The sequence below is a fragment of the Macrosteles quadrilineatus genome, unplaced genomic scaffold (genome assembly GCF_028750875.1).
Source record: "Macrosteles quadrilineatus isolate MER2022 unplaced genomic scaffold, UCM_ALF_1.0 Scaffold_2__2_contigs__length_208266976, whole genome shotgun sequence".
In the NCBI taxonomy this organism is placed as follows: Eukaryota; Metazoa; Arthropoda; class Insecta; order Hemiptera; family Cicadellidae; genus Macrosteles; species Macrosteles quadrilineatus.
The window spans coordinates 206,493,038-206,510,963 of NW_026542595.1; the positions used below are offsets into that span (position 1 = coordinate 206,493,038).

General features: G+C 35.4%; 1 protein-coding gene across 4 annotated transcripts in view; it reads left to right on the forward strand.

Annotated features, from left to right (window-relative positions):
- Positions 1 to 6,105, forward strand: part of LOC128986267 (insulin receptor-like) — a 66,459-nt gene extending 60,354 nt beyond the window's left edge. For all 4 annotated transcript variants that reach the window (XM_054406535.1, XM_054406536.1, XM_054406534.1 and 1 more), the window contains one exon: positions 1,479 to 6,105. In XM_054406535.1, coding sequence (XP_054262510.1) covers positions 1,479 to 4,713 — 3,235 coding nt within the window. In that variant the 3' untranslated portion in view covers positions 4,714 to 6,105. The remainder of the gene's footprint in view (positions 1 to 1,478) is intronic.
- The last annotated feature ends 11,821 nt before the right edge of the window (positions 6,106 to 17,926 follow it).

Sequence of the window (17,926 nt, forward strand, 5' to 3'; positions counted from 1 at the left end):
AGGAAAAAGCTAAATAAACAGTTAGTTATAAATTAAAACAAATCAAACAGCTGACTTAAATTCAATATTTAAAATGTTATCAAGCCCTAGAAGAAGGATTATCGAAAAAGTGGTATTTTTCGGGAAAGTTTCACATCAAGACCTTTCATTCAAGTGTGCAGCTTACGGTTTTATCAAAAGTTCATGATCCTTATTAGCATTATACAGACTGTCCCAAAAGTCCCGGACCGGTTTAATATTTTCTAAACGACAACAGATAAATCAATAAGATTTGGTACATCAACACCACACCTAAAAATCTACTTTTTTAAGGAAATATAAATTTTCTGTCACATCATGGGGACGTCCCGCAAGGAGTCAGAAGGAAATCTTAAATAGAAGCATAGGTTGGCATGTACATCAAATTAAAGGTCTTTACTAGCAGAATATAATGCCGCAAATGTGAACTCAAACGGACAACCGATTCAAGAATGACAGTGGTTCAAAGATTCATTTAATTCGCATTGCTATTATACGCTTACTCCTCGGGGGGCACAGCCCTAGGAATCGGAAGAAAATTGTTAACGTAAGCATAGGTCGATATGCACATCAAATTAAAGGTCTTCACTAGTAGATTACGATGCCGTAAATTCAAGCTCAAAAGAACGCCTGAGTAAAAAATGACAGTCGTTCAAAGATTCAAAATGGCAGATTCAAGAAATCTTTGAACGGCTGCCATTTTTAATTCAGTTATCTGTTTGAGTTCAAATTTGCGGCATTATATTCTGCTAGTAAAGGTCTTTAATTTGATGTGCAAATCAACCTATGCTTCTATTTAAGATTTCCTTCTGACTCCTTGCGGGACGTCCCCATGATATGACAGAAAATTGATAGTTCCTTAAAAAAGTAGATTTTTAGGTGTGGTGTTGATGTGCAAAATCTTATTGATTTATCTGTTGTCGTTTAGAAAATATTAAACCGGTCCGGGACTTTTGGGACAGTCTGTATAGATAAGTTTCAGTTAGCATGTGAGTCAAGGCCCCGCGAAATAATTGTGCCCTTCCCCCTTCCGTGCAAGATATTTTTCTCTTCCTTGAGCCTCCCAACAAATCTAAAACTTCTTACACGCCTGGGTCCGCGTCCATTCTCTATAACGGCCTTGAAAAATTTAAGAATTGACCCAATTATAAGCAAGAATTTTGAAACCAGGTTAACTAACCTGGTAACCTTGTTTAGCATCTTTGAAAACAGAAAACGTAAGACGTAAGTGTCATGGGTTTTTCAAAAATGATAATACAGTGATTTCCTGCACATCCTCCCGACATTAGATTTAATCAGCTGGTCCAGAGGAAATATTCAACTCCTCTAACTGCACAATCCAAGGGAATCACCTCTTAGCCCTTTTATTCATTTATTGATTTAAAAAATAATAATCTCTTAAAAACACTAGTGTCTGTTTATGACTATTTGTAAAATAATAAATGTATGCTTTTGTTTAGATATCAGTATCTGAACCGACGATGCATCAGGAGGGAGGAGTGTACAGCAATTGACTTGCCAAAAGGATCAAGTAGCGAGGCACTGAGGTCCTTCTCAACACAAGTCTCCAAGTACATCGTGTTCAACGGCACCTGCACAGATAACTGCCCACCTGGCTACGAGTTTGATGCTGCTGGCACAACCTGTGTGCCGTGCAAGGGAGGCAAGTGCCACAAGTGGTGCCACGGACAGTCCATCGAGAACATCGGAGACGCTGAGATGCTACGAGGCTGCACTCACATCCAGGGATCCCTGGAGATCAGCATCAGAACTGGCAAACCCAAGATTGTCTTTAAGGAGTTGGAAGACAACTTGGGGTCCATCGAGGAAATAGAAAACTACCTGAAAATTGTGAGGAGTTTCCCTATAGTGAATTTGAAGTTTTTGAAGAATTTAACTGTTATTCATGGGAAATCAAGTGATGCTGGGTTTGGGGATAATTACTCTCTCTTGGTACTCGAAAATCCGAACCTACAAGAACTGTGGGATTGGGATAGTAAGCGTGGGTTTAAAATCATGAAGGGTAAAGTGTTTTTTCACTACAATCCTAAGCTTTGCCTTCAGCACATTCATAGGCTGTTGACTGTGATCCACCATGACACGAATGTCAGCAATTTGGAGGTCGGAAAAGACTCAAATGGGGATAAGTTCCCTTGCAATGCGACTGAAATAGATTTAAGTGTAACGTTTAAGTCTAGTTGTTTAATACAGATTAATGTACCTTATTTGAAACTTAACTATGGCATGACTATCCTTCGTTATGTCGTTTACTTTACCAAAGCCTCGCATCAAAATATTACAATGTTTGATGATCTCGATCAGTGTTCTGACTACGGTTGGAGGACCAAAGATGTTGCTATTGATCCTTCCGACCGTTACGACGAGAAAGGATTTCATGTCAATCTCACTGATCTTGAACCTTTTACTCAATATGCTTTTTATGTAACTACTTACACTATAGACCGCTACGGTGCTAAAAGCTCAATGTATTATGAAAAAACACTGCCGGCCAAACCGTCAGAAATGAAAAGTTTTGTTGTATCCTCAAATAAAAGCTCAGAAATCACATTGAAATGGGAACCTCCGAAACATATTAATGGAAAACTAGAAAAATTTGTTATAACTTGGATGCGCCTACATTATGATGAATCCCAAATCAAACTTCGCAATTATTGTGAAAACCCTTTGGATTACACTAGTGAGATTGAAACACATAACCAAGCTGTAACAGATGTTAACAACAAAGAAGACAGCTGCTGCCCTGCAAGTCAAAATAAGCAACTACTTTTACCCAAAGATGGGTTTGAAAAACTTTGCTCAAACTTTGATCACTGCCCACTTGAAAAAGACTTCTCTATACATTCTTGTGAATCGTGTTTTTATTCACTTGTCTACAAAGATCCCTTACTGCATACTGCTAAAAAGAACTTGACTGCCACAATAAAGACTGTACAAAAACTCAAGAAAACTAACTCATACAATATTGACTTTAAAAAAACCAAAATATTCACAGCAAGTGTTCTTGGGAATAAGACAACCTTTATGATAGATGGGGTTTTGCATTTTCAAGATTATTTAATAACAATTAAAGCTTGCAGAGAAATAGATCCCAATGAACCAGACAAGTCCGAAGACAACAGCTGCAGCAATACGGACATAGCCACTGTCAGAACAAGGCAAGATGACTTTGCAGATAGAATTGACAGCTCTATATCTTATCAAGAGTCAAACAGTTCTGTAATTTTATATTGGACTGAACCCTCAAGTCCTAATGGCTTAGTAGTAGCTTATGAGATTGAACATATAAATTTAGGTTCAGACAATACCAACCCCATAGTCACATGTATTACTACTACTGAGTTTGAGTATAGTCACCGAAAGTTCTCCATCTTAGGACTGGCTGAAGGCGCTTACAAAGTCAGAGTCCGTGCAGTCTCATTGGCTGGCAAAGGTCAATTCTCAGATTATATTTATTTCAAGATTTCAAACACACCTATTTCAGTTTTTTATGCACTTTTTGGAGCCATAATTACATCCAGTTTTTTATTTTTCATAGGACTTATTTTTATGATCTTGATAAAAAAGAAACGGCCTGTATTAATCACTTCAGTCAATCCAGATTACCATTACATACCAGATGAATGGGAAATATCTCGAGAAAGTGTGGAACTTGTGAGTGAACTAGGTATAGGGGCTTTTGGGAAAGTTTATCAAGGTATCCTGAGACCCAAAAACCTCCCGTGTGCAGTGAAGACTGTGAACGACAACGCTTCTCCATACGACACTTTTGTATTTTTGACCGAAGCATCTGTGATGAAGAATGTTTCCAAAGCTTACCACATCGTCCACTTGCTCGGTGTGGTCTCGGAAGGACATCCACCGTTGGTTATCATGGAGTTGATGGAGCTCGGTGATCTTAAAACTTACCTTAGATCGACAAGGGATTCTAATCCTCCCACTTATGCGTCCATGATAAACATGGCCCTTCAAATAGCTGACGGAATGACATTTATGGAAGCAAAAAAGTATGTTCATCGAGATTTGGCAGCGAGGAACTGTATGGTAAATAAAGATTGCGTTGTTAAAGTTGGAGATTTTGGAATGACTCGAGACGTTTATGAAACAGACTACTATAGAAAGAACAGCACAGGTCTTCTACCGATTAGATGGATGGCACCCGAGAGTTTGAAAGATGGAGTGTTTACAAGCCAATCAGACGTGTGGAGCTTCGGAGTAGTGTTGTGGGAGATAACGACCCTGGCAGAACAGCCGTATCAAGGATCCAGCAACGACCAAGTCCTACAAGAGGTGATAGCCGGACGAAAGCTCGACACACCCAACAAGTGTCCAGAGACATTGCGGAACATCATGGTGTCTTGTTGGAAAACAAAACCCTCGCAGAGGATGAAGTTCATGCAGATAGTCACGTTACTTGAATACTTCCACGATGAGGAGTTTAAAAAAGTCTCTTACTACTACAGTCAAGAAGCTAAAGATCTGAGAAAGTCGTCCGCTGACTACGTAGAGATGAGGTCCATCGAAGATCCTCTACTTGGATCTAGTCAAAACCAACGACCCGAGGAGCAGAACCGACCAGGTAATGTGTCTGTGCTGTTGTCAAAGGTAAAACTCCTAGGCAGAGGAGATAGGCTGAGCAGGATAGAAGAGGGTTCATCTTCTGAATATCAAATCTGACTGTAAATCAGCATTGCCATTCTCTAAGTGTTCCTAATCGTATAATCTTATCAAACAAGACTGACTTTCGCCTGCGCCTCTACAACAATTTAACCAACTTACGTTGAAACAACAATGATCCATCTTATAAAGTGAGATTTTTCCTTTAATGAAGAATCATCTGAACGTAAAACCAACCACTAATATGTGTAGTATAGATTATTTTTGTCGATGGCTCTACCAAATATGATTTTGACAATTTTAAGGTCTGAGAACTGATTTCCATCATATTCACTGCTGGAAAAACTTTTGTTTTAAGTATTAAAGATATCTGTGATTTAGATTTAGGCTGAGTTATAAATTATAGAATTTAACTTTTTGTTCTTTTCTTAAGTTTAATACTTTAAGTTTTTCTACTGTTATTGATAAGATACCGCCAATTTTAGTGTGTGAGGAAGACGATGGTTTTGTGATGATAGACATAGGCGTTTCCAGGGTCTTGGAAATGGACGTGCCAGACCTTTCAGACAGCAGTACTAATTTTTTTTTTAAAGGTCTGGCTCTAAAAAAGGGTGCCGTCCATGGACACGCCTATGTTGATAGCTTTGTACTTAGTGCCTTAAATGAATCGATAAGTGTTATAAGCTGGCAAAATCTGCTTTGAAAAAGCTCTATTCAAGTTTTGTGCATAGCCCTACATATTTACCATCACAAAGGAGCTAAAAAGCTCTATAAACTGACCAAAAATTTGGAAAATATTATTTCCAACACATAATTTTTTAACATGAAAAAAATTTTATAAAGAGTTCCTTTGTTGTATAGCTGTTTTTCCACTTAATTATGTGTGGATGTTTTATGTTGAGAATCTGTCAAAATATTCAATTTATGTTGTTATGTGTGAATCTCATCAAAAAGGCTTAGCCTACCTGTGCAATTTTTCCCCATTCAACATGAGAATTTGATTCATTTGGGTGTAAATTTATATAGAGTATAAAATGTAAATACATATTTGTATAAACGACAACAAGTTTCCTGTGCTTTCCAGAACAAAAATTATGACAATTCTCTCATTTTTTTAAAGACAGCATGATATGTCTGCTCGTTTTTGTTAGTTTATTATTTTATTTAAAAATTAATATTTGTTAAGAGAAACAGTGTTACATGAGTATTTGTTATCTATAACGGCTTTAGCTCCAGCATTTTTATCTGAAATTGTATAGAATTTGTATTACTTAGCCTGTGATTTGCGGAGTATGTTTTATTTAGTTTATGTTTACATTGGCTGATGTTACCTATCCTCTCATAGTCATCCATTCCTTTTATCATGTTACATTTGTGCCAAAGGCATCAATGTTTTATATTTGTTGTATTTTTATATGTTTTAATAATAAAAATACACAATGAAGCAGTGTATTGATTGTGCCTATATCTTTACAGACCAAGAACCTGACCTGAACCTAAAATGACGGTTATAATCTGTTATGGAGCACACCTTGTGTTTTATGATGTTTTAAAAATGTAGGCTATGCAATTTTAAAACGTTTTTACTCTGGATATTTTTCTCCAGACCTACTGGTTTTAGGCTATTGCATGCAGAATTTGAAAAATGTTTTCTTACCTTTGCCACCTTGGGTATCTCGATGAGGAAGTTTATATCTATTTAGATTTTATGACAATATTTTATAAATTATAAGAATTTAATTTTACATAATAGATACCAAACTAAAAGATTTCTAACAGAATACACTCCACTCTGTATTTTATCTACAAGTAGTTTTAAGACTTTTTTATTCATTTTCATCTTTTCTAAGTCGACTCATTTAGAAGCTACACAATGTTAAATATTGGAAAAGGTTGTGTCACCAAGTCTAATATACTCGCAATAAAATAAAGGGAAATGATAAATTACCCCTGTCGCAGCAAACCTGCAGACTAAGCAAATTTCCGTTTCTCTGATTTGATTTCCAAATTAATTCTATTTAAATAATATCATTATAGGTTTAAGGAGTGCCTAGGTTTGCTGCTATAGGGAGGCTAATAGAGTATGTTTTTAGTAAAACATTAAAAGCTGAGATAAAATTAATAAACAAGCAACCTACAATGGTATATTCTCCATAAGAATAACACAGAGATTTCAAATTTACAATACTTTGAATTTTCTCCGTAACCATAAAAAACTTTAACATATCAATTATTTGTTTTTGAAGCTCTTCAAAATGCTTTAGAGAGAAATTGGGAAACCCCTATCAAGTTGCACATAACTTTAAAGAGCTATAAAAAGGAAATTAATGCCGCAAATCCGACTTTGATACGAGGAATTTAAAAAAGTTATGGCAAGAAATGTTGGATGTTACTTCAACTGAAACTTTAAATTTCATCACTTTAATTTTTTTCATGGCTGTAAATTTTCAAATAACCTTTAGTAGTACATGTGCTAGGGTGATGTCATGCCCATTTTAACATGATTTTTAATGTCATCACCCACCCCAAAAAATGGGTTGCTGGTAGGGTTTTGATTTTTTTTAAAACCAACCCCTATTTAAGGGTGAGTGATGAAATTAAAAATCATGTTAAAAAGTGAATGACATCATCCTAGCCCCGTGTACTGAAGATTATTTGAAAATTTACAGCCATGAAAAAAATAAAAGTGATGGAATGTAAAGTTCCAGTTAAACTGATGGCTAACATTTCTTGCCATAACTGTTTGAAAAATCGTCGTATCAAAAACGGATTTGTGGCATTAATTGCCTTTTAAGCTCTTTAAAATTATGTGCAACTTGATAGAGGTTGGCGTTTTAAAATTTTCAGTTACCCCCAGCAACCCCTATTAGGGGGTGGGGGTGAATTCCAAAATACCCCCAAAAAATACTTTACATTACCACAAGTATCGAAGCTCGTTTGAATATATGCAGCTGTTCAAAAATTAACCAGGGGGAGTATGGGACACCCGGGATAAAAAAAGAATTTTAAAAATAATTATTATTTCAGGGTACTCATAGTTTTACTTTCTTTACTACTTTAATATAACATTTTGAAGGGATGGTGTTTTTGGCCTCTGGGGACATCAAAATGAAAAAGTAAATCTTTCCCAGGCCTAGGTCCTTACTATGAGACCCACAGTAATAGTTATAAAATACTTACCTATCGGGAAATTCGCTAAAAGCAGTGTTCTGTTCAAAAGAGTATTGAATCTAAAAGAACGACACACCCTCACTATGGGAGAGTTTCTTGGAATTTTAATTTACCATACCTTTCATCTTCGACATATAAGTTTGTCAAACCTGTGTCACACTAATTAGAGAATGCAGATAAATCTTTGCAGCATCCTAGCATCCATCTTGATAGACCTCCCTTCTGAAAGAAACAAGCCTGATTCCTGGCAACCACATACCATTGTCATAAGCGCCACACCATAAGGACAAAATAGTTAATTATAGTAGCCGACCAACAATAAAAATTCAAATGAAAATTACATTTCTTCCACTCTCTAAAGTGGTTCTCATATGTTATTTATACAAAGTATTGTGGGGGTATTACCCCCCCCCCCCTCCCGGAAGCCTGGTATCCTGATTGTGCCCTAAATCTAAGAGTCACGTGACGCCTCTGACCTTTGTAAATTGCTCAACTAACAGAAAATCAATTCACACCCAATATGACTCAAGCCTAAAATTGTTGCATAAACTACACCTTGTATGTCTTAAGGATATGTTTCGTGGTAGCAAAACAACAAGTGTTCCAACAACAGCAGTAAGTAGTGTTAGTGTACGTACAACTGCTCTTGGAGAGGACTGCTGATTCTACACCAAAAGTAGTACTGTAGGAGCAACTTGAAGAACTTTAGTTGGGATAAGATGAGGTGTGTGACTGAGTGGCAGAAACTCAGACATTGGAGCGTTTTACAGATTGTAAATTGTGTTTTGACTGTGCTTTGAGTATAACTTTGACAATGGGTGTAACAAATCTAAAATAGAACGTCATATCTTTTGAACAATTTAGATTTGTTACATCGATTGTCAAAGTTGTACATGGTTATACTCAAAGTACAGTCAAAACACAAGTTACTCGTACAATCTGTCAAAACCTTCCAATGTCTGAAAGGAGGTATTGTACAGTGTAATCAAATGCTTAAGGGTAAGCAATTTTAATAACCTTACACAGCAATTAGCAGCTTTCTGTACTATAATCAGTGCAAGGAAGCCCATGGGTGACTGAAAGAAAATATTATTGTTTAAGGACCTTTTACAATACTGCTCAATAAGTTTATATAAAACTAGCTGTACCCGCGGGCTTTGCCCCGTTTAACTTCATATATGTGAGCTCGTTCGCATGGCTCAATCACGTCCTGGTTGAAGTTCGTTCGCTACGCTCACTCACCTTTAGGTTGGAGCTCGTTCGCTGCGCTCACACGTCCTGGTTGAAGTTCGTTCGCTACGCTCACTCACCTTTAGGTTGGAGCTCGTTCGCTGCTTTCACTTGCCTTCAGGTTAGCTCGTTTGCTACGCTAACTCGCCTCCGGGTTGAAGTTTGTTCGCTACGCTCACTCACCTTTTGGTTACAAATTAGCTGTTGTCATAAATTTAAAAAAATAATAGTGCTGCACTCTGTTGGTAATCCTTGTAACTTTAATGCTATTGAACATCACAGAACAGAACCAACTTGTTTAATTGAAACAGCTGTTATGATTCATTAATTCCATTTAAATATGAGTACTAATTAGGTTAACATGGGAAACTCCAGAGCCACTGGGGCGGAGCCCGAGAGTCCGATCAGAATAAAAACCACTTAGTTTTCCTATTTAATGCCTAAAGAATCAGTGTACCAAATTTCAGCCCCCTAGGTAAGTGGGAAGTGGGAGAATTAGTGATGAGTGAGTGAGTCAGTCAGTCAGTCAGTGAGGGCTTTGCCTTTTATATATATAAAATTACACATATCTTCTGTCAATTCATATTTTGTCATACTTTCACTTGTTTTAAATAAAACGTCTATTTTGGCTAAAGATATTTTTGGTAACATAAAAATAAATTTTTTAGTTATGAATACTTCCTGATACTACCAAGAGATTACATAAATAAACTAATCAAAAAAGTAAAATTTGATGAATATTCCTTGACAATAATACATTTTGATACAGCTGTACAGTTTCTTCCATATCTCTATAATAATAGAGATCATGTCTTCTGTTTACATTGATATTGCATGTTTAGCTACAATAAACAAAGGATTACGGATTGTTATGTCATTTGCCTATTTATCAAAACATGAGATAAACTATCTAGTAGCATAGACAAAAATAATTAAATAAAAAATATTTAATTATTTTTGTCTATGCTAGTAGATAGATAGTCAATGCTACCTTGGAGAATGCAGGGGCAGACAGGGAAGTGAAAGTGCCAACATTTCTGTATTGATCCAGTCTGAAACCTTGAGCTCTTAAACTGACCTGACCCAACACTGATAGGATTGTCAATATTGTTGTTACCAATATAGAGTCACACACAAACTTTGCAAAGATTTTTCTAAGAATATTTTTGTATACAATTTGTTATGGATGTTGCTAAAAGTCTTGTGGGTAGACTTTTACAAAGTCACAAACACTGCAATGACTTTTTGAATCAAAATTGTTAGAGCCTTTTTTAAATCCTATTTTTTTGTTACTTTATCAACTTTCATAGGAAAATTAACATTAAAAATTTAAATTTAAAAAAAGTAAAAAGAACACATCTAGTAAACAGTGATGCGAACACACCAAATTACTCCCCTGTATATATATATGAACGGCCATCTACTGTATATGAATTTAAATGAATGGTTTATTTCACCTACGGAGACATCAAAACGAAAAAAAGTAAATCAATACTGGGTCCATGTCTTATAAAATTTTTTGCCAATAAAAAATTTGAAACATTTTCTAGCCTAGGTAATAAGGTTGATTAATAATCGTAAAAAAGTCAAAAAATTCAATTTTAATTGACAAAGAAAGTCACTTGCTTTATTTGTACTACGGGGATGTAAATTGAAATTCAAAGCTTTATTACTGAAATGCTTAAAGTATAATGAAGCAAAGATAGAACTTAAAATCTCAAACATTTTCACCTTTGTGTTAATTTACCGGTATTTGTTTATTAACAAGAAAACTAATATTAATTGACAAGTATACCAACCTCAGATACAATAAACTTTGATAGCCAAAGTGAGCTGTTTTTTATTACTGATACCTACTAATATGTGTGTTCCAATTATTATCAGGAAATTAAAAACAGACAACAATTGCATTATGATGTGATATATTTTATATTATACCTATACAACAATATTTTATTATGTATTACAAAGACGGATAAGTGTAATCAAGTTAGTGTGGATTAAGTTTACAAATGAATTTTACAAGAAAATTGTCAAAAAGAATCTCAAGAAAAATGTTTTAATAAAATCTTGTCTCATTTTACAATAATTACTTTTAATATACAGGACTGTAATATTTTTAATTTTCTCCTTACTGCTCCGCTTAGAAAATTGTTAATTGATTTGTTTAAACATGAACATAGATTTTTTTTAATGATTCTTCTGAAATGCGCTACAATCTATCTCTTACCCATAACATCACTCTTTTGTCGTATTAAAGATAAATAGTTTCAGTTTCATTTCTGTATTCTTTGCTTTCAACATCATGTTATTAATCTGCCAATGTGGAATTTTCATACAAAATCTTTCACATTCATCTGACAATTGTATTGGCGTGGTTTTCCTTAAGTCTTTGTCTGTAATTTCCTTCTCACGAGATGCCACTGTAGCATTCAATGTGTTAGTTACAACAAAATCCCCATTTTCTATTGTAACACGAACATAGTAATCATGGTTGGGCTTACCAATTGGTGTTGCCAGAAAGTATATCTTGTAAGCATCTGCTGCCTGATCAAAAACCTTTAAAATCCAAAACAAATTGTCAAACAACCATACTGGAGTGTACGTGGATTGGAAACGTGGAAAGTCTACAGATCTCTCTGTAATGATGCGAACATATCCATGATGTTCCTTGTAATGATCCAATACCTTCACAACTGGCATTTCAACAGAACAAGCCATTCTACAAACAATCGGTCTGTAGCCACAGAACTTCTCATGATCATTACCGGGTTCCACAATTTCTTCACATCCATCATGACTGTAGATACAATGGCGTGGCAGAGCTTCCAGTATATTTTTTAGACAAACTGGATTTTCCAATATGAACGGCCCTTCACATGTAGGACATTGACTTAGCTTGGTGGTACATGACAAACACAGAATATGACCTCTAGAGCAGAGTTTAAAAGGCACTTTTGTAGTTTCTAAACACACTGGGCACTCCACACATTTTTTAACTGTGGTTAACATAGATTTAGAACTATCACTTGTATCACTTGCACCAGCCATTTTTGGCTAGAATTTCAACACACAATATCAACTAGGCCTATATCACGCATAGAGGTAGTGGGACACTTGATGGGTTGGGCTCAACTGTGTAACACCAGTGATAGCTTATCTTGTGTAACAGTCAGTGGGATCTAGAACAGTCGCAAGGGGGGGGGGGGCGAACGGGGATCCTTATCTGTTGAAGCCACTACAACCTTTATCAGCTAAACTTGATTGATACAGGTTTGGATGGTTTAAAACTAATAATGGTTTTTCTTTCCCCCTACATGGCCAGGAGGAGGATGGCGGGATGGCCAAAAGACTTCGAAATACTTGACTTATGTCTAAATTTAGCTAACATTTTAATTCATTCTGTAGTGTGTTATATTCCTAATTTGTTAAAAAAAAAAATAATTATTAAATTGCACACACTCACAATGTATTTTTATCAGCAAATAAGTTGTAGGTAGGGAATAGAAAGTTTGTTTTTAAAAGTAATAGGGGAAAGAATAACACAGTATCCCCTAAGTAGTTAATATGTATATATATTCTCACGCAATACCAAAAACAATAACCAAAGTTTTCCCTTTTTTGTGTGTGAAAAAATTGGTATTGAAATTTGCATTTAATGTTGTTTTCTGTTTCAATAATACAAGAACTTTACTTTTATGGTTACCTTTTTTATCGTATTTAACTTGTTTATTAACTTTCATTGACAATAAATGTAAAGCTAATTTTAGTTATTAAGTTAGCAAACATTACAAGGAGGCATTCTATGAAAAAAAAATAGAAAATTACAAGTTTAACTTAAATAACAAGTTTACAGTATTTTGCTACATTTTGTAAAATAGGAAGTAGGGCAAGATTATGAATGGAAGGAGTTTATAGTAAGAGAAGTAGGGATGTTAAAATCCAGTACATTCAAATCTGAATTGTAAACAATTGAGGGAAAGGTTTTACAATGTAGAAGAAAATATTGTCAACTAGGAAAATTTATAAAATCAATTATTATTCATCTATATTTCTTAATACACTCTAAATACCCCCGCCGCAGCAAACCTGCAGACTAAGCGAATTTCCATTTGCCTGATTGGATTTACAATGAAATATCTCCAAAAAATATCACATTTATTCCCTATCTAGATAGCATTAGTTTAGCGAGTACCGGTACTTAGGTTTGCTACAGCAGGGAGGGTAAAAAGTGTTTTTCCTACAGTTACCTAACAATGTACATGTTCTCTCACTGATTTGAGAAAGCAAAGTGGCCAATTCGCTCATCAATGTTAACATTGTCTCACTCCAGATTTGCAACGTGAAGGCACGAAATAGTGAGCGCGCGAAATACGTTGGCAGCACTGGCTGTCTGGTCAGCTGTTGTACTGTAATGCTACTTTCACATTAAATGTCATATTAAAAGTTCACTTCTGTGTAAAAATATGTTACGTTTCTTTACCAATTTATTTGTTTTATGGGAACTGTAGGAAAAATATAATGTGCAACTCAAGTGCAAAGTGCAATTAATTGCTCACTAGTTGCACAAATAACTATTCTTTTGTGAAATGTTAATAGTTTAGTATAAAATAAATGCATTTTCCAAATTTGATCAAAATATGTTCATAAACAGTCAAACTACAACAGTTTGTTTATTTCCATAAGCATAACATGGGAATTTTAAAAGTTTTGGACGATAAATTAACTCTTCAGCAGCTGTTTGATATCATCCAAGATGGCCGCTTGCCTCCAAGGACTCTTAAGTAAATTACCTTTTTTTTAGTTAACATTCGTTTCTCCGCTAGGCCATAATCTTTCAAATGAACCTCAATCCTCAATCGTAACAATCGGTTAAGTAGGACGACTGGAAATGGGATATAGCAGAGCACCCCTTACACACATAAACATAACCCTTATTGTATTATATGTAGATAGATACATTCTGATTTTTTTAACCATAGTATATCAGTGTTCGATATATAAATATACCGGAGGATGTTCCCGAATTCGCAGCGATCGCGGGTAATGTTTAGGATTTCGCCGGTAGGGTGGGAGATATTCAGGATTTACATAATGGCTGCATGATACAATGATTTTATTCTGCCGATCAACAATGTATTATTGTTACAGGCTATGTCAAGCGGTGTATGTACAAAATAATTAAATACCCCCGCCACAGCAAACCTGCAGACTAAGCGAATTTCCATTTGCCTTATTGGATTTACACTAAAATGTCTCCTTAAAAATATCACATTTATTCCCTACAGCATTAGTTTAACGAGTACTTAGGTTTGCTGCAACAGGGAGGGTAAAAAGGGTTTTTCTTGTAAAATGTTAATAGTTTAGTATGAAATGAATGCATTTTCCAAATTTGATCAAAATATGTTCATAAACAAGCAAACGACAACAGTTTATTAATTCTTCATAAGAATAACATTGGAATTTTAAATTTACAGTTTTTGGAATTTTCTCCGTAACCATTAGGCGCATAATAAAGCTTGAATATACTAAATTAGTTGTTTTTTAAGCTCTACAAAATGGTTTCAAAAGAAATTGTGAAATTTTGTGTTTTTAGGGTCAAAAAGGGGAAAAACCTATTTTTACCCCATAAAACCTCCCATAAACCCCCGTTCCCATCGTCCGATCATGCTGGTTCGCGAACTCGTTCGAATAAACGTAGGTTTACACGTTTGTACCAAATTTCATCAAAATCAGATGACTTTTGCTCAAGTTATCGAGCTAACGGACACATATATAAATAAATAAATATATATATATATGAATTTGAACGGATGGTGTTTTTGGTCTTTAGGGACCTCAAAATGAAAAAGTAAATCGGTCCCGGGCCCAGGTCTTACCATGAGTACTACGGGAAATTCGCTAAAAGAACCTCATGCACAAAATAATACAAAGCAAACCCTGCAGTTAACGCAAAATGCATGCACTATGCAAAATCAGGAAACAAACGGTTCTCAACAGAGTGTCAAAAAATCCTTAAATTTGAATAAAGGATTTTCAACCAGCCAGTCTAAGATTGTGGTTGATTGCCTGATTGGTGGTCTCAGACAATGGTGTCTCAGCGGTTACGTTAAGAACGATTTCGTATTTATGGGTGAAGATTATGATGTCTCCGCGATTGCAGGAGATAGTAACGATAGTGGTCACGATAACAGATTGTTGCCATAATGACACATAGTACAATCTATTAATACTGGTAATTGTTTTGGTTAGTTCAAAATTTTCATTAGCAATGATTTTTCCTCAAGACCCTATTGAGCACTCACCATTCAGTGTTGACGAGACTGTTCACTGGAATTCCCGTAAGATGCAAAGAGTTTGTGATTTGTAATTGGATATAGCTTATTTCGTATTAATTTTTAAATGTTTTATTAATCTGGACTGATTTGGATTACTGAATTAATTTTATACAAACCAAGGATAACGGGATCAAGTTATTCAATACACTCAGGAAGTAATAAGCTAAAAGTTAACATATGGTATACAAATGCAATGCAAAATTTATTTTATCAAAAAATCTAAAACCAACGAACACGGTAGTTCAGTGGGTTTGGTAGTTCAGGCTTTGGCTGATAAGTCAAATATGTCATGGACTGTCAGAGTAGCCTTCTTTACTGCCTTATTAGCTCAAAGTCTATGGTGATGGACAGTGCAGATTAATTACTTCAAAAGTACATCATTGAATATTGTATAGCCTAGTCTAGTTTGACTACCAATTTTTTGTGAATTATCAAAAATATTTCGTTGTCAAACATGTTTAAACGTATTTTACACAAAGTCCCAATATGTCAGGTATACAATTACCAAAGCTTTATTTTACATAGCTTCTACAGGAAAACTACAATCTGATTTTGAGAGAAAATTAACTTTATCGCATTTCAGCTTTTGCAAGAGAACTATTGACTTTATTTTTCATTTCACCTTCTGTAAGAGAACTACACTTTGTTGAGGGAACTACTTTGTCCAGCGACGGGTTCCAGAACTTCCATCCTCATCCGTTCTCTTTTTGTTGGTTTTCGGCGTGTGACACTAACACTGTAACTCCACAAAACAAGAGCAAAGTAGAAAAACAACACAAGTTCCAGACACAAAGTAAAAGTCCACAAGAGCGTAGGTGCGTTCCAACTCTTGGGCCTCCATATCAGCACCACGAACAAATCAAACGCCCCGTATATTACAAGCCAGACAGCAGTGTTTTTGATGGGACGATGAATCTTCTGTACTACTACGTATATGAGCCTAGGACCGATCAGGACTCCAAACAAGATGGCGATCCAGAGGAGACTCCTATCGGTGACATGTCCTGATCCTTGCACGAGGATTTGTAATAGAACGGACAACGCGACTCCGGAACGCACAAACAGGTAGGACCCGATCAGAATACTCCCGTTCTTTAGGGAGAAGCGAAAACAACACTGATCCAAACATTTAGGCATTTTAACACTCCCAAGTCCAATTAATTCTCCAAGGTCGTGTATTGCTTGAGGTTATGTTTAGTAAGGATGTGTTTGTTTACTGTTATAAAACTGAATGGTATAGCCAGTGGTATATAATAATCAATTAGAAGTTTGATTTTAAGTCATTTTAAACAGCTGACAATCAACATGGAAAGCTCATGATGTTAAATATTGAAAATAGCTCAACTTAGAGACGCCCTCTTATATAATACAGCACGAATATTAGAAGAAAATATTTCTGTTCTAATATTCGAGAGAATACCGTACAGTACAAAAGATAACGATCAAAGACCCAAGCTTTGATGTTTCAGTTCCACAAAAGTAGTTGCTGGCTAAAGGTTTTCAGGGTTTAAGAACAAGCGGCCCCAGGGTCTACTTACTAGCCATGGCTAGTTCATAAAATGGTTATTTATTTATTCCTCTCAAATCATGCAGCATTTTACAAAAATACAATGGATATTTCTGGCTTTGGTAAATACCCAATACTAGGTGCAAAAGAAAATTTGAGGGTTAATAATAAGTAACGATAAAAATCGTATAACAGAAACAAACTGTACTGTAACAGTCATTAAAACAATAATTTTAATTAAATACAAGTACAATATAAATTACCAGCAGAGTACCCGTCCTTCGTACGGGGTTGGCATATAAGTATCAAATGTTTATTGCAGTTATGAGAGAAGACACCGTTTACATCTACCATAGCCATAATGTTCTACCGCTCCACCTAAACCATAGAAAAAAGTAGAGTTCTCATTGTGTACCACAGCATTTTGTTGCTAGTTGGTTCAAATTAGCTGTTGTCATAAATGAAAAAAATAATAGTGCTGCACCTTGTTGGTAAACCTTATAACTTTTTAATGCTATTTAATATCATAGAACATAGAACCAGCTTGTGCAGTTGAAACAACTGACAAAATTCTTTAATTCTTTTTAAATATGCATACTCAACAGGTTAACATGGGAAACTCCAGATCCACTGGGGTGGAGCCCGAAATACATAATTTTTGATATAAGAATAAGTCTATATGTTAATCGGGAATGTGAGCTATCATCATACCAAATTTCAACCCTGTCGGTTTAGTATTTTTCGCGTTTACTTGTCACAAACATCCATACATCCAAACTTTCTTACTTATAATATTATAGTAGGACGAACAATTACGTTAATTACAACATCAAATAACATTAAGGGGGCTGTAAACAAAACATATATTAAAATTTAATTTATAGTGAATTTCCCATATCAAGCTATTACCGTAGTCTCGTCGTAAGACCCAAACCCGGGACCGCTTACCCATGACAAGGGTTGTTGTTCTTGACAAGCTAATCGAAGAAAGTGCGTCAGATTTCTGATACAGTTTATTTGGTTATGA